We start from the raw sequence: 23968 nt of genomic DNA on the forward strand, positions 1-23968 counted from the left end.
TATGCAATCAAATATGTTGTAATTTTTCATTGCTTTCTACACAAAACTAGCAAAAGCAAAAATTAAGTGAAAGCAATATTGCATTTTCTAAAACCAATTGTACACACATAAGTCTTGGAGAAATAATAACAGCTAGAGAAGTTTTGATAGTGAGACATGATTAATAAAAGCACGACGACACAACACAGTTGGACATACACATTGGAGAGTTTGGTCAACGCGCATTCAACACATATGCGATGCAGATTCAACCATGCTCTAAAGAGTGTGATCAGTCATTTTGATATATTATTAGCAGAAGAGTCTAACTACTTAGTTGATAAGTTGTTACTATTGTGAAGGAGTATTCTTTGTGTGTGCGCGCGCACGAGCATATATCAATCCAATCATGAAGCATAAACATATAAAAATCAATTGATATGAAAAAAAGTCTATGATGCATTTATCTACTTTTCAAAATGAAAATTATTAAACCTTGTTAGTACCCTCCAACTTAACAAGGCTGAAAATAAATCCTAACATTTATTCAAATGCACCAGCTGCAAATTTTCTCCACTGGCAAATGGACTTTTCTTTCTATAAATTTCTTTTGAGATGAAACTATTTTGTTACTAGTCTTGTACCAAACCATGTGCAACCAATTCTTCCAAACCTTTCTTAAGCCTTTCTGCTGCTGCTCTACAATCATTTTCAGTCAAACCTCCAAACGAGATTCTAAGATTTCCAGCAGCACCGCACGCACTTCCAGGGATAACAGCAATCCCGTGCCTATTAGCTAGCCAGCGAACAACTTCGAAATCATCGTAACCATGTCCGCTTGGAATCTTCACCCAAAGGTATATAGCTCCTTCTCCTCCTTTAATAGAACCTTCTCCGAGAGAAGAAAGGGCCTCCAAGACAATTTGTCTGTTCTTAGCAAGAGTTTTTACTCGTTCGGTAACCCATTCAGGTCCCAATTCTAAGGAGTAGAGTGCAAGGTGTTGTGAAATTATTGAAGCACAGATTGGAATGTTGTCTTGGACTTTGAGAAGTTGGGAACCAAGCCCTTCTACTTCAGAAGGGTATGCTATCTGCAATAATCAAATACTTAGTTCAAACTACTAGTGCAAATCTTAGTATATGATATATTAGTTGTTACTTAAGTGTTTTCTCCTTTACCAGATTTGAACATTAACTACAGTTTTGCGTACACGACCATTAATGATCAACTACAGAAAATGTTTCACCGCTCAGCACCAATATAGACCCAAGTTGACAAACATGGAGGCTACAATCATAGATAAAATAACTAAACAAAAATATATATGCTAATTTTAATGAATTAGGGAATGCAACTGTAATTGCGATGTAATTTTGATGGATTAAAGATGTAATTAACCTTTTTGAATGGTCGAGTAAGATTTTTGGTGGATGAAAAATTAGACTTTGTCCAACTTTGTCTTGACATTTTTAAACATAAAAAACTTGACACCAAAAAATGACTAACTTGACACACAAAAAAGATAAAATGACTACATTGATACAAAATATTAAGTTAAAGGATCCTAGAGCAAATTTTCCTATCAATAATACCACAAATCCAACGGGACATCACTGCATGTTGTAGATTTCATTCGATAGTTGTATAGCATGGTTAACAAATTCAATGTTTCATAAAAATTTGTCAATTGGACATAAAAAGTTCATTGATTTGCTCTCATGCTGATGAAGATAAAGACATAGTAAGTATAAGTGTTTACTTACGTATCCAATTCGCCATCCCATCATTCCATATGCTTTCGAGAAAGAGAAAATATTCACAACATGATTTCCTTCCACACAAGTGTGTTTCAAATCATCAAACATAAAGTACCTGCATACATATAGGACAATAAGAGATCCTCAAATTTAAGATCTACAAACAATAATGTGCCAAAAAAGCAAAGAATACAACAAGGTTGCTCAACCAAAAGTGAGCAATCAACTGTGAAAAACAGTCAAACTTTTGAGACAGACAAACAATTGATCCTCATTCATGAATGCAACCCATTAATTCAATTTTAGTGTTGTTATCAAAGGACTATGCAACATAACAAGGACATAAGCATCTCTCTCTTTCTCTCACTCTCTGATTTATTTCATTAATGTAAAGGAATTTCCATTAGGATGGTAAAGACTTACTCATATGTATTGTCCACAACAAGCCAAGAGCCAGCTTTCTCGCACAGATTTGCAATCCTCTGGCCGATTTAGAAAAGGAACTTGTTTAGAAATTGCAAAATAAGATTCTTGAGAAAATGAATATATCATTTGGAATATAGACATATAAGCAGATTCAAGACAAGCCATAGAAAGAAAACTTGAATGGCGAATTTTCAGAAGAGATTGAGAAAGAGACCTTTAGAAGAGACTCTGGAATGTAGGTTCCAGTTGGATTGCCAGGATTTACAATAGTTACTAGCTTCGGGACAGGTTTACTTTCCGATAACACTTTTTCCAACCAGTCTGAAAAATCAAGAAAATTCAAATGTATTTTTAAACAAAGAAATCAGACACAACTAATGGAGATGCATTATCGGTGTAAACTAGTTTTACATTGACATCTAATAAAAACTCATGATATTGTCACTTAAGTCCAATTTGTAACTGCAATTTGAAAATAACTCTACAATATTGGATTCTCATTGGACTTAAGTGTAAAACTAGTTTACTTACACTAACGATGCATGTCCCCTTTTCTCGTCTACTACACACTTAAATAACTATTGTCTATCAGACATCAAATAGTCTTCTAAGATTCTTGATGTATCGTGAGAGACACATGTAGAAATATACTCATCAGAACATGTTACTATAGAATGTTGGATTTTAGCAATATATGATATCACAAGATGAAGTATGATGGATTCGAAATACAAAATGGAACAATTCTTCTTTTCTATTTGTTTTTTATTTTTCCAAGAATTTCAGTTTTCACTGTGGCAAGGAGATAGTCTTCTTCACTCCTATTATCAGTATAATTGGTTCCTATCACAATAAAATTTGATATATGTACCTGACAATGTTGTTAGTTTAATTTGATATATGTTCACTATTTTTATCAATTTTTTGAGAATTCAGCATATTCTTAACTAAACAACCCAATTTCTTAAAAGTAAAACCCCCTTAAAGGGAAAAAAAAAAAATCCCTCTTAGGAATAATAGATTTGTTTGCTATTAATCCAATGGTCGTAAAGAAGTTTCTAGTTACAAGATTGTGCAATGACTTTACCTGCATCTGGATAAAGTGTTTCCGGGTTACCGGGACCAACTAGTATATTGGTAATGCCAGTCATTTGGAAGGACATGTATGAATTGAAGTAGTAAGGAGCATACATAACCACGGAATCCCCCGCATCACATAGAGTAAGAACTAGATTCACGAACGCCTGCACTGCAGATATTTAGAAATGAGTCCAATGAATGCTGAAATGTTTATACGATTCACTTTTTTCAGAACTGTGTGTTTTCTTTTCCCTGTTATGACAGAATAAAGAACATTAATCGCAAATTATATAGCTGGGGGATTGATCACCTGATTGGCACCGGCTGTAACCATAACCGAGGATTTGTGCAAATTATTTTCATTACGCAGCTGCGTGACAAAAGCAAATGAGTTAATTGAGCGAACACAAATCTTAAGGATCAATTAAGGTACAAAAAATTATTGTCAATAGGATGTTTAAAGGCCCAAGTCGTACTTCCCTATAAGTAAAAGTAATCACACTAACAAGAAACTAGGGCTCTGTTTGGATAAACTACTCAATTAAGCGCTTATTGCATAAACACTTAATGTGTAGGTGCTTATGAATAAGCTACTTCGATAACATAAGATAAAATACAGTCAAATTGTTTTTATATAAGTTGTTTTCATAAGCTATCTTGGAGAACATATGAAAATAAGTTGAAAAAAGCTTATGGACATGTCATAAGTTGTTTGCATAAGCTCTCTCAAACAGTCTCAAAAGTGCTTATGTCAATAAATAAGCTCAAATAAGCTAATCTAAATAGGCCTTAGATCATTTACCTTTTTCACCAATGCTGCTCTGAGTTCAGGAATACCTTCATCGTTACCGTAACGACTAATAGAAGGCTCGTACACAAGCTCTTTCACCTTATCCAATGCTTGCTTTGGAGGTTGCCAATAAACCACCCCCTACAGAAGAAAAATTTCAGCAAATTGATTAAAATTGCATTTCATACAGAACTAAGAAGCAAATAATGCACAGAAAGTTAGCTAGTTGATAGCAATTTTTAGAAACATAGGCACTATACAATGCAAGCTGTACTATACAATTACAAAAAAATCTCCCCTTTTCAATTTTGGGATATTTGATGGCAAACATTTCATGTAGTAAGGAAGTACAGAAAACAATAATTGAAGTTTCTAAAATTTTCAAGTTTTTTGTGATCCCCTGACTGCAAGAGGATCCAGTTCTCATCAAAAAGAGAGCTCATCAAAAACCCCGTTTCTAGATATATCATATATCTCCACTCATGTCGCTTGCATTGAGATTGAAGCCATAAAATGGGATTCAAACAGGTCCCACGTACGATGAAAATCTGAAAAGCTAACCAAGCTTCTCTCAAAAACTCTTTGTATCCGTGATGAGTTTGGCAAAATCACGGCGGTACCGTCCGTAATCTTTTTGATGCTCCGAAGTGTACTTTTTGCCAAAATCGCAATGGCTCGTCGTGATTCCTCCAATCTCACCACTATTCCAAACATGCGCTTACTAACACAAACAACAAGAAGAAGCAAGCTAGACCACTTTATAATTCAAACATTGGAAACCATAAAACACACACACACACAAACCAACAACAATAACAACATTGGAAACCAGAAATCACACACAACAACAGCAACAGCAACAATAGCCAAGCTAGGCTAGTTTATAATTAAAAACATTGGAAACCAGAAAAACACACACATATAAACACAACCAATCTAGACTAATTTATAATTTTAACATTGGAAAGTGAAAACACACACACTCACATGTTGTGAATCACAACACAACCAAGCTAGACTAATTTATAATACCAACATTGAAAAAACACACAAATTCATTACTATATTAACAAAACAAGCATTGGAAACAGGAAGAAAAAAAATGAAAAACAAACCTGAGCCAAAGACACAGCATTCTTAGCTCCTCGTAGCAATTCCTGCATCTGAAAACACAAAAACACAACCTCAAATTCCAGATCACCAATCCAAATACATATCAAATCCCAATGAGAGACAAAAAATAAAAGATAATTCTTTACCTTAACCATAATAGGCATCTCAGTTTCCACAGCCCTCTTTGCAAGATTTCCATAAGAACCCATCTTTCTTTTCACTCAAAAAACAAAACCAAAGAAAAAAATTCCAATTTTGTGTTTTGAAATAAAACAAAAACCAATGAAGTCTTGTTGAAGAAGAAAACGTAAACCACAACAAAAGGGGTGACCCTACTTAACAAAAAGAATTCAACTTTGAAACGCCACTCTTCACCAACCCATCCACCATTAATCTATACCTTAATCCAAATCTATAAGGGTAAGTTAAAAGGCATAAACCTTTTTATATTATTTTAATCACACACAATAAAAACTGAATCTTTTTTCAATTTTCTCTTTCCTCTATGCGTTTCTTTAACGCAAATAAATAATAAAGATTCTAACTTTAAGGGTTGTTGAAAAATGGGTATTCACTATTTTCTTTGTTTGAAGTGTGAATGCATGGGATTGAACAAAATCTGTGAAAAAGTTAAAGAAAAAGACAAAGGGTGGTTAGAAAAAAATGGGATTGGTTCGTGTAATTTTTTTCACTGAAATATGTGTTCCTAAGAAAGTGGGTTTTTGTGAATTTTGTCTGTCTTGTGTGTCGTGTGTGTGTCTGGTGAGTCATGCAAATGCAGACAAAATGATAAAAGGACCACCTCAAAACGATGATTCACTTTGGTTGTCTGAATGTCATGCTATGAAGCAGAGACGATTCCGATATAGACACGTTGACATCCATAATAATTTGAAGAAAAAAAATGATATAATTTAATATAATCGTATCATATGTGTCAGTTTTGGACATGAAACGTGTGTCAATTTCGAACATGATACGTGTTTGACAGTGAAACATGTCTAATCTGAATATGTGTGCTACATAGCTGGCATGTCATGATTCACTTTGGTTGTCTGTCTGTCATGTCTTGAGCTTGAAGTTCTTATCCAATTTTCAGGACTGGTTGGCTCACATGAAATGAAATGTAGTCTTGTGTTTTACTTCTATAAGTTAATCATATCCACTCAATTATTGTGATTTTGGATATGTAAATGATTAAAACTAGTTTGGCTCCTATTCGTAAGAGATATTTGAGTTAATAAAAATTGATTTTGACTTTCAAATATCTTTTTTTTTTTTTTGCAAGATCAAATGTTTCTTAAAAATGAGATCTTCGGATAAAATATTAGAGTAAATATGATTAAGTGATTAAACTCAAACGATTAATACGATGTAGTTAAAAATGAATTGTTTGAAAAACATGAATTTGTGTTCTAACTGAACAATCCCTAATTTCACAATATAATTACCACTTTGTCAAACTTTGGATTATCGGACCATTTTTCTTGGACTCTCACAATATATCCTTCCTTATCCCACAATACTAATATATGCGTTTAGACTATTTTTGGTGGTGGCCGGGTTTGAACCCTAGATATTACACATATTATACATTGTTCATACCAACTGAGCTAAGCTCACGAGAACATATATGCGTTGCGTTTAGACTATTCGTATAATGAGATGGTTCATCATTATGACTTTGTAAATTTCTCTTGGAACGTAAGAAACCATGCTTTTGTACCATATTAGTGATTAATCTTTTTGAATTCCTCTTCGAGTTGTCTAAACATAGTACCATGTCTGAAAATTCTATTGGTAGCACATAAATCATACCTACCCACAAATGTTTTGTAAATTAGCAGAAAATCTCGATTCCAAATTATCATTAATTTCTTCATCATCATTTGGATAATCCACTAGATTTGCATCGATGATTTTAGTCATTGTTCCAAAAACTTTTCCACAAAATTTTGATAAGTAACTTTATAATTATTATCACCATGTTGATTGATGGTAATATTTACAGGTTTGTTGCTACATTTATAATTCTCAAAAATTTCTTTTCGAGCACGTCGTACTCTTCGAATCTGATTTTTAGACATGTTTTCCTTTGATCGATAAGGGTGCCTAAAATAGGTGATAGATACCCTTTTAAATGGTGTTGGATTGGTACCTTTGATTTGGAAAAACACTTTGAAAATATTGATCCTTGTGTTGCCCCATCTCTTTGAGCATTCTTGTAACATTAACCAATCATAACATTGTAAGAAGAAACATAATTCTTCTCCAAATGTTGATGAATATAAGGACTCTTTCCTCAAGGAGACACATAAGTTTTTCTTTGATAAGAAGCCCTAGACCTGTCCTTATAACTTACGGCATTGGTTTGTGCTTCACCCTTATTCGTATTCTATTTGGCTCTTTGCTTCTTGAATTAGATTTTCACCTATGAAGTTTCAAATGATTTTGTAGTAGCCTTATCAAAAAAGGAACTGCATCTGAGGCAAAACAATATCTCTTTATTTGAACTACATTTCTTTTACAAAAACTAGAAACCAAAGCAAGACCATTTTATCTATTTTGCTACATATAATAGATCGCAAATAAGATTTTAATAATTCCAATTTAGAAAAATGTCTCTCACCATATGCAATGGTAACAAAGGTTGATTAATATTATTCTATAAATTAAGCATGCATTACGAAAATAAATAAATGTCTTCAAAGATCTCGATATTGTAAAGCTTGATTTCAATTTAACTATTAAAATATGTCTATATATTGAATTTTAATTATTCAAATAGAATTTCACTATCAAGATCATCATAACTATCATGTTTTAAATTTTCCTTAAAAAAATACTATAATGTTTTAGATAAATTTTAAGATGTTTGGAACATATTTTGAAGTTATATAATTACATAATAATTTAAACTTTTCAATACTACAAAAAAATAAAAATATATTTTTATTTGTTATTATCCAAATCACTTCATTGTGCTCCAATCGGTTTATCTACAATACATAAAACTTTTGTTGTTTGATAATAAAGTTAAAGTTCATTGCTTCAACTAATCCAACGTTTGTTGTTTGATTTCATGTGAATTTTTATCATAGCAATTTTTGACATATTTGAACAAACACACATTCAATCTATATTTCTTTGGCAATATTTCCTGCACCAGCAACAATATTAGCAAATCTAAACTCTTTCAATTTTCAAAAATATGAAATCAAATCTTTTATTAGTTTTGTAGCTACATGAATACACATGTATTTTTTTGTAAACCTTCCAAAAAAGACTCGTCAACAAACTCAATATTTAATACAAAATTGATTAAAAAATTATGATTACTGTAATAGAAAGTGAACGAGACGGTCAGACAGATGAACAGAAAAAAATAGGATTGATTGGCAGAGGTTTGGATAATTAGATTTTTTTTATTGACGATCCAATAGAGCGAACAACAAGATATTAGAGTTAGAAAGATTAAGAGATACTTATGAGAGCAAAAGACTATAAGATTGAAATTTCTTTTGGATGCTGTTCATAAAAAAATAACATTTGTTTTTTTATTCAAATTTGAATTAAAAAAACACAGGTGGAAATCGGTAATTCATTCAAAAAGGATTAAGCATGGAACAATACTCCCTCCGTTTCAAAATACATGTCCAATTTTTGGAATGTGCACTATTCACTTGACTTACTTTGACCATATTTTTTAACTAATGTATAAATACAAATATTAGCATGTAAGATGTTGTGATTGTCAAAAAAAAAAAAAAAACATGTAAGATGTTGTTTGATTTATCTCGACAAATATTTTCAAAATATTAATTTTTTATAATTTTTTACTTTAGGTAATTAAAGATAGGGTCATGTTAACTTGTGCCCTTAGGGCACATGTTAAGCAACCCAAAAATGGAAACATTTTCTTAAATTTTGTGCATTCAATTATTTAAAAGTAAAAAAGTTAAAGTCAAATGCATTAATTACAATATAATATTTCTATTTTGAATCATTAACTTGTGCCTTAAGGGCACAAGTTAACATTTCCCTTAAAGATATTAACGGTCAAAATTGTGCATTGGCATATGTGAAGTGGTTGACTTGGACATGTATTTTGAAACGGATGAAGTATTAAGGAATGAGGGGGATATTTTGACTCCAAGAGTAAGTGTAATAACTTACTCCAAATCTTGACCTTTAATCCCAATTTTGATTAATGGCTTAGATTAATTGATATGATAGACTTTAATTCCATTTTCTATTATAGTCAACACTTCACCACAAAATTAGAAAACAATAAATGTCTTTTAATTGATTGATTTTTTTTTCTTCTCTCATTGTTTGTTTTGGTTTCACGCTAAAACAATTTTTGAGGGTTATCAGCAAAACTTAAAATCCTTTTGATGAAATAAAAATTTCAAGAGTCACTCATTCAATTCCTTCAAAAATATTGCATAAGAAAATATTTGCATATATTTTTTTTTACGCTAAAAGAATTTTTTTTCTTCTCCCATTGATTTTTTTTTTGAAGGAAAACAATTTTAAAATTTAATAAATTGCATATTTATTCTTCTCCCGTTACTATTTTTTATGCGACATACTTTATTTGGTTTCTTCATTATAATCCTGATATTTTCTTATATTTTTTGTTAGCACACATTTTTCTACTAATTTGTCACAAAAAAAAAGACGATAGAGGAAGTAACCCTGATCTTTTCTTATATCCAATTCATTTACAATAATTGCATAAAAAATAAATAAATTTTTGTGTTTTCTTATATGAATAACGACAAATTAAAATAATCATCTCCATTTTAATTAGTTTTTGTTGTCATAGACATACATAGATGATGATGTTATTTGAGAAAGAGCTTAAAAATTCAACATAACATAAAAGAACATGTGAATCCAACATAACATAAAAGAACCATATAAAAGTTTGATTCAAGAAAAGTTTTTTGAGCAAATAGTCACTTTAGTCCCTGGCTCTGCACCTCGCTGTCACATAGGTCCCTGACTCAGGATTAAATACAAACAAGTCTCTGACTATACACTTCCATTATCACTTTAGTCCCCACCGTTAAAAAAATTTGTTAAGTGATGATGTGCCTCAAGAAAAATTCTTTTAGCGTAAAAAGAAATATATGCAAATTTTTTCTTACGCAATTTTTTTGAAGGACTAGAATGAGTGAATCTTGAAATTTTTATTTCAAAGAAAGGATTTTAAGTTTTGGTGTTAACCCTCAAAAATTATTTTAGCGTGAAACAAAAAAAAAGCAATGGGAGAAGAAAAAAAAATCAATCAATTAAAAGACATTTATTGTTTTATTATTTTGTAGTGATAAGTGTTGCTACAATAGAAAATGGAATTAAAGTCTACCATATCAATTAATATAAGTCATTAATCAAAATTAGTATTAAAGGTCAAGATTTGGAGTAAGTTATTACACTTACTCTTGGAGTCAATATATATATATATATATATATATATATATATATATATATATATATATATATATATGGGATAGGATCAAATGACATCAAGGTGTCAAATTAAATTTGACACCAAATCCTAACCATTAATCCACTTTAATCCGACGTCTCTCATCAAGTCTTAAATGCTCACATGCTTGAACAAATTATCCAAATTTTAATTTTAGAAAGAATTTATTCTTTCTTTTCTTGGTTAATTACTTACCGCTTTCATTGTATTTTGCATCAATAGGTAGATGATTGCCATTTGATTTCTCCCTACTATTTTTTTTTTTTTGGAGATTCTATTTTTTTACTAATCTTTGTTCGATGATCTTTATATCCTAATTTGTATTGGCTACTCTTTCATTTGTTGGATGATATCATTCTTGAGTTCAAGCTACTAATATACTTGCATCGGGTGTTCTAGCATTTGTGTTTTGCTTTCGATTAATAGATATGTTCTTTTTAATTTTTTGGTGCAATCGTTCAATAATTATCCGCTCTTTATAAACCAATTTTCTTTGGGTTAATCTAAGAAAAAAATAAAATAAAAAAGGTTTCTAAAAAAAAAAACAAGGATGACAGTGAATAGTGTAAAGAAACCATAATAATACCATCAGAGAATTTTTGGTAAATAATTAATTCAAGAGAAGAAAGAAAAATTGTTTCTAAAATTAAAATTTGAATCATTTGATCAAGCATGTGAGCATTTAATGAATTGATGATAAACGTCGGATTAAAGTTGAATTAATGGTTATGATTTGGTGTCAAATTTAATGGTGTCATTTGATACACTCCCTATATATTTGTTTTTTTTAAATCTTTTGCATATTATGGTGGTGATTTTTCAAAATTTGAAACCTAGATAAAAATTTAAGGTTTGATTTTATCCCTAAAATTTCAAAGAAAAAAAATGCTCTAATAATCTAAAATTTAATTAAGAGGTTAGTAAAAGATGTTGAGTATTGTTTTAATTAGAGATTAAACTTGAATACTCTTGATCGATAATTTAATTTTGAACTTAATCTAAAATTAAGGATTTACTTTTAATTTATAAATTTAAGTGTTACAAATTTTAATTAAAGAAAGAATGAATACATAAATAATATATTATAAAATTTAAATTAAAAGGTAAATTTTGAGTATCAGATAAGTCATACACAATTAATTTTTTTTTCTCATTTTCATGTATCAAATATGACTCTCAAAGTTGTGCATATCAACCACCAAGGAACACTAACAACCAATTACATGCATATTGATCACCAAGAATCCCACCAACAAACTATACATGCTCTTGAATTTATTTTCCCTAATTTTTTATGTATTAAATATGACTCTTGAAGTCATACATCTCATATGAAAATGAATATTATATATGTTAAAAATACAAAATAATCCTAAATTTCAACCTCTATTACATTATATATTACAAGTGTTCAAACGGACACTTCGTCTATCCTTTTTTTTTTTACCGCGCTAACGCGTGTTAATCATAAGCAATGTTTTTATGAAATATTTATATAGATTTATCTATTTCTAGGGAATATATTATGTATCTAGTATCTATCAAATAATTTCTTTTTTGAATAATCACATAAAATTTTACAGTGTTCCATTTTTTTTAATAACCTAGCATCAAGATAGGCACTAATGTGCCCTTCTTTCCACTTCTATTGACAAGGAGCGATAAAATAGTGGCAAAATTGAAAGAAAAAAAATGATCAAAATACAATATAATTTTTTTAATAATAAAAAACAATATTTTTTTATGTAAGGTCGAAATAAGGTTTTTTTTTTCTTTCTAATTTGCAATATTGTTTCTATTGTTGTGGATTGTTTGTTAATGGTTTTAACTAATTTTTTTATTGGTAATTTAAATAAAATGATAAAATAGTATAAATGAAGGGTAAAGATGGAAGAAAACATCCAACTCAAAAATATGTATTGAAGATTCAATCCATTGCCTTTTGTGCTTTGTTTCTTTCTAATTTTAAGAGAATCGGTTTCATGTTTTATTAAATCAACTTGTTATTTTAATAGAAAGTGGAGGGTAAAATTGACTAATAAAAGTCCAACTTCAAAAAAAAAATGTATTCACTTTATATATTGGTATAGATAAAAAAAAATTGTAGTTACCAAATTGAACAAAAATATAAATCATTTATTAGACATCTTATTTTTCTTCATCAATATTTACCTTTCCTTTATCTTTTGAAACACAAGCATAACAGTAAAAGACACTTTTGCAAACTCTCGAGTACTCCTCTGTTCCTTTTTAATTTTCCTATTGAAATAGTAATTTTTTTTTTTTGATAAGGCAAGGGCACACTGACATAGAAAAGGAATGGAAGACACTCCAACTAAGTTGGGACGTCTTACAGATTCCAGTCATTGTCAGGTGCTCATATATATTATTAAAAAAAAGGAAAAAGAAATAAAAAAAACTGGGGGGACATAAACCTAACTCAGTAATCCACACACAAGTGTAGGTCGACCCAATTGGGAAATATTAAGAAAGTGAATCTGTGGACCTTTTCTTTTCAATCATACCCTCTTTTTAATCCACCAACAATATCATATTTTTTTGCACACACTTTTTCTTTCCAATAAATTTGATGTGTTATATTTCTCTCATAACAAAAAAAAAAAACATTAGTTTTATTAAAAAAAAAACATTAGTTACTATCATTTTCTCCAACAAGTTACTATTTTTTCGAACACACTATACCTCTCTTCAATAACATACAGTTGTCAACCAAACAATTATCTACTATTTCTTCCTCTTCTTCTTATTGTTCCTACGAGTCTTCTACTATTTCTTTTTTGAACATTCAAGTAGTCTTTTATTTTTTTTCTATCAGATTTGTTCTTTTATTTTGCATTTGAAATTCTTAACAATGTTACTCATCTTATTTATAAAATTTCAACTCTTCATAAAACCATTATTACATGTAACAAAATTTGGTTTAAATTTGAAGATAACAAAAAACAAATTTTGTTTTAAAAATTAAAAAAAAACTTTAGTTTTTCAAAAAGATAATATTTATTAGTCTTATTGAAAAAGATAAGAGTAAATGAGAAATGGTATAATTGATAAATTATATCCTTTAAATATAAGATGATAGTTAAATAAAAACGCGAATGCATAGTCAAACAACACTTAAAAAGTAACGAATGGAGTACTTAAACAAAAATTGTACTTCTCTAACTATATACATGTGCTATTAAATAAGGGTTTTGCTAGAAGCCACCCATGAAGGTGTCTTTTAGCAAGTCACACCTCAAGGTGTGATTTCCACTTTTTAGTTATAACTTTGTTAAAAGACACATTCATAAAAATTAGTTGGTGTCTTTTAGCAAATGCTCATAGAATAACTTGCTAAAAGACACCTTCATAAAATGTGTTTTCTAGCAAAACCCATTAAATAAATTAGATCCCCTCCAAATATTTATATATACCCCTATTGACAAACTTGATGCTCCTTAAACATAGGCACTGGACAACCTCCCATTTCAACGGTGCCGAGACCCACTGTTAACACTGTTTTTCTACTTTTATTACTCTTACTCAATTTTTGCCAAAAAACAATTACAATATGCAAATTTTATTCAAATCACCAAAATAGTTATATTTATCAGTTGAGAATAGAGAAAACTTTTGTGTATACAATTTTTTTTTCAACTTTTAGTCAGAAATAAAATCATTTCTTCAACTTTTTCATCAATTAAACATTTGTCAAAATAACCAACTTCCATGACACCGTGATTATAGATCTCGCTACAGCGACTAAGTGACAATAGTGATTCCATAACAATGTGATCAGAGTTCTCGCTACAACGACTAAGTGGCAGTTGCAAGATCCCAGAGAGTTTATGCAATACAAAGACCAAGACATTAGTATCAATAAAAGTACTCAATACATCTAAAGTAGTAAATGAACTACAAGTGATGTTACACTTAAAAAGACATATCATAACTTTATGTTTGCTTGCACAAATCTAAAACATTTACGGTATCTTCATTTGAAATACTAGGGCAATACCACATATTAAAACGAAGTGAAAATGAAACAATTGTTGTAAGTCTTGTTACATCTAATAATACAAATTTGTTAAACTTCAAATTTTACATGGTTCTCATAAGGTATAATGTATTTGATTATTTATTGTTGCCTTCATTAATTCCCATTTTATCCACACATAGGTTAAAGAGTAATTAACAACTTTTGTTGAGAATCCATCACCAATTAACAACGAGTGAGGTTGATGGATATGAAACAACCAAGAAACAAACATAAATTTTCAATGCAATCATTACGCAAAAAGTGTTATGGATGAAAAGTGTAACGTCCTATTTTTATTATTTATTATTTTATTGAGATTAGATGTCTTTTAATAATTTAGTCGACTTATTTTGATGAGTGATATTTTGTTATGTTATACGCTGGTATTTACTAGTATAATATATATGTTATTGGGTTATGTTACAAGCCACCCTTTGGTGGTGTCTTTTATCAAGTCACACCTTAAGGTGCGATTTTCACTTTTTAGTTATAACTTTGATAAAAGACACCTTCCTAAAAGTAAGTTGGTGTCTTTTCGCAAATGCTCATAGAGTAACTTGATAAAAGACACCTTCATAAAAGGTGTCTTCTATCATAACCCTATGTTATTTGGTGTAGAAATATATTTGTTATTTTGTGTGGAAATATATATGTTATTTGGTGTTAAAATATTATATACATATATATTTTGTATGAATATTATTTAGTGGGAGAATATATTTAGTGGAAAAATATATTTAGTGGAGAAATATATTTAGTGGAGAAATATAATTATTAGAATAAGTAGATTTGGGGGCTGAAATAGAAAGAAGAGAGTTATTGGGCCTAATTAGATTTAAGAAGAGAAGTTAGTATTATAAATAGAGGAGATATTAGGTTGAAAGACTAACATATGCAAAAAAAACAAGGATTTGGAGAAAACAAGGTTTAGAGAGAAGAGAACAAGAGGAGAGAAGAACCAAGAGAAGGGCTGCCAATCGATAATTCTAAGGTAAGAGTGAGACTATCATTCGGTAATATTAAGTCTGTAATTCTGAATTTGCAATTAACATGTTCTAGGATTAGTTTGTGAGAATTTGCGAATTAGGGTTCTGAGAGAGAATTGATGATTAGATGATGAGAACTTGTTAGATTGATGTAGAAATTGTGTACAAACCTTAGATAATCCATGGGTGATCATAATCATAGAGCTTGAAGTGAATTTATGTTGTTCTTGAAGGTTTTCATGAAAAATGGGTCAAATGGTGATTTTTGTTGAAAGGGTGTTTTAGTTCAAGTTTTATATGGATTTGGGTGTCTTTTCATGTTTAGAAACGTTTAAACAAACTTTGGGACCAAATTTGGGTTTAGGGGATTCAAAATTGGGATGAAAAATGGAGTTTTCCCGAGAGCTATCTCTAACAGCATTCTCTGTTTCATGGTTTTGCATCTTTTTCACACATTTCAGTTTTGAATTGGCTTTAGGTGTAAACACGAAAGTTGTAGGTATGAATGTTAGCTTTCTAATGCCGTTGGTCTGACTTCAAAAGGATTTATAGAACTTGAGTTATGGTCAAATTACTGCACGTAGGTCACAGTGAATTTTTATGGACTTTCAGCACAACTTTTCCGAATTTAAAATGAAAACTGGTATTGATCGGTACAGAAATGGTCTTAGGCGTAAACATGAAAGTTTTAGATAATTTTGTTAGCTTTCCAGTGGCTTTGGTTTGATGTGAAAATGATGTTTGGTCTTTGAGTTATGATGAAAATACTACAAGGAGGTCTTAGCGAAATTGCACAGTGACAACATTCTATGTTTCATGTTTTTGCGTTTTGTTCATATGTTTCTGTTTTGAATTGATCTTTGTTGTAAACATGAAAGTTGTTGATAATTGTGATATCTTTCCAGTAGCCTTGGTATGACATGAAAATATGTTGTGCATGATTATTTATGTTCTTACAAAGATGCATGATGAATTGTTGATACTTGAATACGATGATATATGATGAATTGTTAATGTTTGAATACGATGTTATATGATGAATTGTTGATGTTTGAATATAATATTAATGATGATCTGTGAAGTTTTTATAAGATGATTTAATGTTGTTACTGATGATATATATAATCGTATATGCATTGTGTGTTATTATGATGCTTATGTTGATGTGATGCTTAAGATGCTATTATTATCATTTGACACTGTTATGTTGTGATGCTGATATGAAATGAATTTATAAGTGCTGCATATGTTACTGTTGATCTTTATTAAGATGTAAATGTCGGTCTAAGTCAAGGAGTTATAAGATGTTCATGAAGTTCTAAGACGTAAGATGTTGAGTCCATGCATACTCATTTAAAGATGATGGCTTATGCCCTGGAGCTTTTGCTCAACGACGACGATGGCTTATGCCCTAGGGGCTTTTGCTCAACGACGACGAGGGCTTATGCCCTAGGAGTATATTTATGCTCAACGACGATGAGGGCTTATGCCCTATGATATACGTTTGGCAAGTGCACCAAATACTATCGAAGTAGTAAAAATATCGTTCCCACGAGGACTGTTTTTAACTTCAATTATTCAATTTCGTTATAAAAGTAGGATGTATAAAAGTTTGTTTTGTTTTGCCACTAGGCAGTAGATTTGGTTTGATTTTAAGAAATCAAATAAAAAAGTAAAGATTTGATTAAGAAAATAGGAGAGAGATGAGATCAGGTCTTCGAATCCTCTATGTTTCCCCTAATTGGTTACTGCACCTATTATTACTAATGATTCTCTAGTTTCACGATAGTTAACAAATTAGCCCTAATCAATCCCTTGAGTTAGGACCCTCTTTTAAACTACAGCCCCTAATTCCTTAGGTGGTCTAATAATCATCAAAGGTTTAAGCACGTTAACCTAATATCACTAACAAACGATTATCCATTCCTAGACTAACCATGTTTATTAGAACAATTCAATTTAGGTCTAAGTCGAAAGCTATGGTCAGTAGTCATTCGATCTCACAAAATCATGTTTATATTTGATCAGGATATAAAAAGCAGTAAGAACAATTGAATTGAATGAAAACTAGAATATCATTAATAAGTAATAGAGTTTCACAGCAACATATGATCAATTAGGGTTACATAGGTTCATCTCCGACCTAATCTCTAAGAGATTTAGCTACTCATAATTGAGTTTACAAATAGCATAATCAATGAAAGAATTAAAACATACATAAACTGGGTTAGAGATGATGAAATCCTCTCCGTTGCAGCCTTCTGGGTGTTAAAATCGCACTTTCGTTCTCCAAAATCGTAACCCTTGTTCTTCAGATTGAGTGCAGTATTTATAGAAGTCATGGGCCTGACCCGTCAAAATCGCGCCGCGCCATGTATATAGGCGTGCCGCGATTTCCCTCAAACAGGGAGGATGTAATTTTGCTTCAAAAATCGCAGCACGGCTTGAAATTGGCGTGGCGCGATTTCCTTCGAACAGACTTCAACATTTAAGCTTTTTGCACTCCAGAACAGTAGAAATTGCATAAGAACTCTATCAAAATGTCACAATAAGTCCCTAATATTACGTAATGACAGAATGTCATCACAACCCCAAACTTAAACCATTCCTTGTCCTCAAGGAATTTGCTTGCAACAGTGACAAACGACAGTAAAATAACAGTTACCTGACAAAACGATAGTACCCAAAAGTTCATTCTCCTTCTAGCTAAAGATGAGCTAGTTTGACTTGTTCGCATCCACCAATTCACAACTCCACGCAACAATATGAAATAGGGTTCTACCAGTCGACATGCAGGTCTACATATTACCATACGCTTGAAAAGTTTCTAAACATCAATCAAAGTCAATATCATTACACACTTTTGAGGTCTTTAGGGTTATAACGGGGCTTAGGTGAAAGGTGGGATATATTTGGATAAGTAGGCTACACAAAATTTGAGTTAGGCATTCCTACGGAAATTAAAGCACAAAATTCAATCCTTCGATCATTCACCTTGTGGAAATACAATCAATGCAAAGGTACTAGAGAATATTTTTAACATTTAGGGACAATCGAGTTTGAAGTTACTCGGATTTACAATGTTTTGTCCCTTTTTCATCATTCAATTTCTTTCTTTTTTTTTTGATACACCATTTTTATGTGTATATTTTGCATGACAATCTCATATTTCTTTTCATTTTTGTTCTCTAATTCTCTAGTACCCCCACCCCAAACTTAGTTGGTTGCAAATTCCAATAGCAACCCCAAACTTAATCTTTAGCAACATTCTACAATGCCTTAACTCAGAAATTCATTAAGGGACAAGTCCTAAAAGTCTCTAGGCTTGTAATGTAGTTTGTCACCGAACAAAAAGTTCTAATCCTACCGGCTCACAATTGGTTAAGAAAGGATAAATTCAATGAATATCAGGGTAGGCTTCAAAAAGGCTCACAGGACCAAGCACTTTTGCCTCAGTGTGTAATTGACAAAGACCAATCAATAATAGAGAAACAATGCAAGTTCTAGAAATGTAGTTGCATGGAAAACTAATCTAAATATAAGTAAATTGAAAAACAAATTTGGCAATGAACCTTATGGCTGAGATTTCTGGGAGTATGTGACAACCTAGCAACGCCGTACTCTTCGCCTTTGAATCAAGTCACCCCTCCTTAAGAACTTTTGGAATACCGTTTCATCAAACAACTGTTACTAAACTGGAATAGGTCACATGAAACAAAACAAATTCATTAATAATAAACAAGTGCAGGAGCAATTACAATAGGGAAATAAGTTCAATGGACTTTGACATTAAAAAGAAAATAAAAAGAAAATACATCAAAAGAAAAATGACTGAAAAATAAAATACAAAGCAGAAAATGCTAATCCATCAGTAGATCAGCCCATGTCTTGATCATCATCCGAGTGTCCAGCCCCCGGTGTCCTCAATCCTTCAAAGATGCCATCCCCTTGATCTTGCTCGGTGGTATTGAAATCATCAGTGATTTCCCTCCTCATGCGCAGCCCATACTCTTCTTGATGTGTAAAATATTTCTCCATGCGCTCACGGGAGCCTCCAAACCTCTCATAAGACCCACTAATCGGACCCATATGCAATTGAGCCTCCGCAGCGAACGCAGCTGAGAACCTAGGACGGTTCACCCACAGCTGGTCCGAAGTCTCATTCATCCAATTAGCTTGCACATGCATGAATTCCTCAAGCTTTGGATAAGAGGAGCATAACCCCCTTGGCTACTACTCCCTCCTTGCTCCATTTGTTGTTGCCTTGCTGCCTCCCTCTCTCTCTCCTTCATATACCCTTCATATTTCTTGACAAACCCATCCATGACCGAGTCGGTGATCGGCTTCATATTGCTTGTGTTGAGATCACTATCATAAGCCGGCACCAACTGTTGCTCACACAACCAATTAATTAAGCTTCCATGTCCCAATTGTGTGGTGTTCCCGGTTGCTAGATCATGAAGACTATTGGCCAAGAGGCGGCCAATATCTATAGGGTGCCCCTTGATGATGGCATGGGCAGCAAGCACCCTCTTGAGAGGAATTTCAGAAGTGCAAGATGCACTCTCAAGAGTCTGGACCACATATGATACCCACGCCTTGGGTACCGGCAGCATCTCCGCATAAGTAAGCATCCGGGACTTTTTCCAAGTCGACCCAGGCCTACACATGGTGGTGATGATCTCATCAAAGGTATCCTCCGTAATAGCAAATCTCTCCCTCCTCAATTTTTCAACCCAACACTCCTCCGGTGCTTGAACATTCAGCCATGCGTTGAGAGCATCCGGGCTGAAATCAATGTACTTTCCTCGAACAAAAGATTGAAAGGGTGTATCGGACACCCTTGCATTTGCAAAGAATTCGACGATCACCGTCTTGTTGTTTGCCTCGTCGATCATCTCATTCAATCTCGTCCACCCCCTCCTTCTTAATTCAGACTCAAAGAAAGGATATTTCACTAGTTTTGTGAAATCAAACTTCCTTTCCCCTATAACTTCGAAACTCTTCATAGATTGATGGAACTCTTGGGCTTGGTCATTGATGAAATGGATGGCGTTTTCGGGTGGTTCGGATGCGGCACGAGGACGTTTGGATTTGCTTGTGGATGGCTTGGGGTTGGTGGCTTTCTTTGAGCGGGTGTTTCTTTGGTTGGAGGCCATTTGTGGTTTGGGAAGATGGTGAATGGAAAGTTTTGTGAAGTTTGGGAAAGTTTTGAATGATTGTGGTTTGATGGTGGTTTGGATTGATGAATTTGTGATTGGAATGTTGGTTTGATGATGGTTAGGAAGTGAATATTGAGATGAAGATGAAGAGAATTCGTGAATGGAAGTTTAGGGAAGTTTTGGTAGAGAAAGGTAGGAAGAATGGAATGAAAATGATGATGAACAGTGAAGGATTTTATAGGCCTGTTTGGGCAAAATCGCGGCACGCCAAAATGCAAGGCGCGGCGCGATTTTGGGTTGTAACGGCTAGAAACGGCTAGTTTTGCAACGGTTGGGAAGGTGGTGGGTTTATAACGGCTAGTTTTTTGCAACGGTTGGGAAGCTTTGAAGCAAAATCGCGCTGCGGCCAAATACAAGGCGCGGCGCGATTTTATTAAAACAGGGGGTTAGGCTATCTGCTCTTGAAAATCGCGCTGCGGCCATATATAGGCGCGGCGCGATTTTGGTCAAACAGGGAGCATTCTTTGCTTCCTCAGGCCAAACATTTTGTTTTCTTGAAAAATGCCTGAGTTCCTTGAATTTTTGAAAAACTTTTGAGGAGAGAATCATGCAAGACATCAGTACCTTGCATGATTTTCTTGGCAAGAGGTATCTTTGAACAAATTTTTAAAACTTTCCTGCCTTGTATTAAAATAAAAGAAAAATATTTTTGTGTTTTTATTTTTTAAAGCAATAAAATCATACCTGAAAAATAAATAGTGGGTTGCCTCCCACTCAGCGCTTCTTTACCGTCACTAGCTTGACTGATAACTATCCCTAAGGATCATTTGATGTGGCTCCCTCTTCATTGTTTGGGAGTCCTCCTTTACGGTACCGTTTCAGCTTTTGTTCCTTACCCTTGAAAGTTCCTTGTGCACCAGACTTCCTTAGGCCCACAGCTTCATCAACAGGCTTGTTTCTTGCCAACCCTTCGTCACAGTACCTCCTAATTCTTTCTAAAGTATCAGAGAGAGTTGAAAGCATACACCATCGAAAAGCAGCCGACCCGTTACGCATCCCATAGGGAATCCTCTTATAAGCCAATTTACCACCTGGACCAGTGGTAGTGGTCTTTATTTCATTGTTACCAGTCGTCAATCCCCCATACTTGTTGTCACGGATGTCTCCTGATGATTGTTGTTTCATCTGTTCTTTGCTTACTTCCAGTTGCTTAACACCCTCTATCATTCCAACATCTTCAATCACTTCTTGTCTATCTATAGATTCCACACTTTCCACCTCCTTAGATTGAATAGGTTGAGATTCAAGGGTTTTATCTTCGACTGTTTCTTCCACAACGTCAATCCGGTAACACTTGGGATTCTCATCTTGGTGCTTCATTGCCTCAAAGATATTGAAGACTACCTGCTCCTTATGAAACCTCAACATTAGCTCTCCACGTTCAACATCAATCAAAGCACGACCAGTTGCAAGGAAAGGTCTTCCTAGAATGAGTGGCATGTCTTCATCTTCAGCCATGTCTAGGACCACAAAATCTGCTGGAAATACCAAGTCATTAACCTTGACTAGCACATCTTCAAGTATACCGAAAGGATAAGAGATTGACCGATCAGCTAAAGTAATGGTCATTCTTGTTGGTTTTGGTTCCCCACACTGAAGCTTCTTCATCATTGAAAGAGGCATCAGATTTATACTTGCTCCCAAGTCACATAAAGCACTTCCAATGTCTACCGGTCCAATGGAACAAGGGATAGTGAAAGCACCAGGATCCTTCAACTTAGGTGGCAGCTTCTTTTGAAGAATAGCACTACAATTTTCAGAAAGTGCTATGTTCTCATCATCCTTAGGCTTCCTTCGTTTGGTTAACAAGTCTTTCATGAACTTAGCATATAACGGCATTTGATCAAGAGCTTCGCCGAAAGGAATGTTCACCTGAAGTTGTGAGAAAAGTTGCATGAACTTCTTGAATTGGCCTTCATCCTTTTCTTTCTTCTTTGAAAGGTGAGGGTATGGAAGCTTCACATATGATGGAACAATCTGTGGTTTATCTCCATCTTTCAAAATTTGACTCTTCGACTTCCTCAAGATTGAATCTTCATCAATTAACTTCTCACTTTTTTCTCCCTCTATTTTTTTCTTCCTTTCGTTTTCAACTACTCCATGATCATTTTCTTTTTCAACTCCACCCTCATCATTTTTTTCAACTACATCATCCTCCTCTACCTCAACTACATCATCAACCTTCTTTGGAGCTTTTGGAACTAAAGGTGTCAAAACCTTTTTGCTCCTCAATTCAATAGCATTACAAGACTCATTCTTAGGGTTATCTTTAGTGTTACCTGAGAATCCGCCTTTACTTTGTTCAGCCAATTGCTTAGCTAATTGCCCCAGTTGAGTTTCAAGCAGCTTCCTAGAAGCTTCATTGTTCTTTCTTTCAGCTTCTTGACTCTTCTTCATCTCTTCAAAGTTGCCTTGAGTCATCTTCATGAAGTTCATCATAGTTTCCTCAAGAGCTGATGGCTTCCTTTGTTGTTGTTGAGGAGGAGTGAGCATCTGAGAGTTCAAAGCATTGTTATTTGAGTAGCTTAGATTGGGATGCTTGTTGATGCCTGAATTGTAGTATTGATTCTGCCTTTGATAACCTCCCATGAAGTTAGCTTCTTCATTTGACCCTTCTGGAACACATTCACCGTTGGGATGTTCTTCACCACATAAGTCACACTTGATTGCAGCTACTTGTTGTTGTTTATGGGCCAAAGTGAAGCCTTGAAACTCCTTAGTTAGAGCTTCGATTTGTTTGTTCATAGCTGCTTGGTTCGCAAGGATAGCAGTTTGTTCACTCACCCCAAACACTCATCTTTCTTTCTTTTTAGCTTGATCACGATACTCATTGCCAGCCATGTTTTCAATTAGAGCTTGAACTTCATGATCAGTTTTGCTTTTGAGACTACCTCTCGCGGAAGCATCTAAGAACATTCTAGTGTTTGGTGTTACCCCTTCAGTGAAGATTTGGAGGTATTGTTTCTCGGTGAACTCATGATTAGGGCACCTCTTAAGAAGCAAATTGAATCGCTCCCAAGCATCATACAATGATTCACCTTCTCCTTGCTTGAAGTTAGAGATCTCCATCTTCTTGTC

At 33.1% G+C, this 23968-nt stretch overlaps 1 protein-coding gene and 1 non-coding gene across 2 annotated transcripts; one reads left to right on the forward strand and one right to left on the reverse strand.

Moving 5' to 3' along the window:
* Positions 1–389: 389 nt before the first annotated feature.
* On the reverse strand, positions 390–5562 carry LOC146926095 (Pyridoxal phosphate (PLP)-dependent transferases superfamily protein). Its single transcript, XM_085758493.1, has 9 exons — positions 5293–5562; positions 5149–5196; positions 4046–4174; positions 3554–3613; positions 3251–3407; positions 2378–2484; positions 2161–2219; positions 1744–1852; positions 390–1070 (listed from the first exon to the last, which is right to left on the reverse strand). The coding sequence occupies exons 1-9, from the start codon at positions 5353–5355 to the stop codon at positions 612–614; spliced, it is 1191 nt and encodes a 396-aa protein (XP_085614619.1). The 5' UTR covers positions 5356–5562; the 3' UTR covers positions 390–611.
* Positions 5563–23861: 18299 nt separating this feature from the next.
* On the forward strand, positions 23862–23968 carry LOC146926096 (small nucleolar RNA R71). Its single transcript, XR_015009214.1, has one exon. It is a non-coding gene; the product is annotated as a small nucleolar RNA R71 (small nucleolar RNA).

This window comes from Medicago sativa, chromosome 4 (assembly GCF_051527215.1).
Source record: "Medicago sativa cultivar Bolivia chromosome 4, Bolivia_mono, whole genome shotgun sequence".
NCBI classification, from domain to species: Eukaryota; Viridiplantae; Streptophyta; class Magnoliopsida; order Fabales; family Fabaceae; genus Medicago; species Medicago sativa.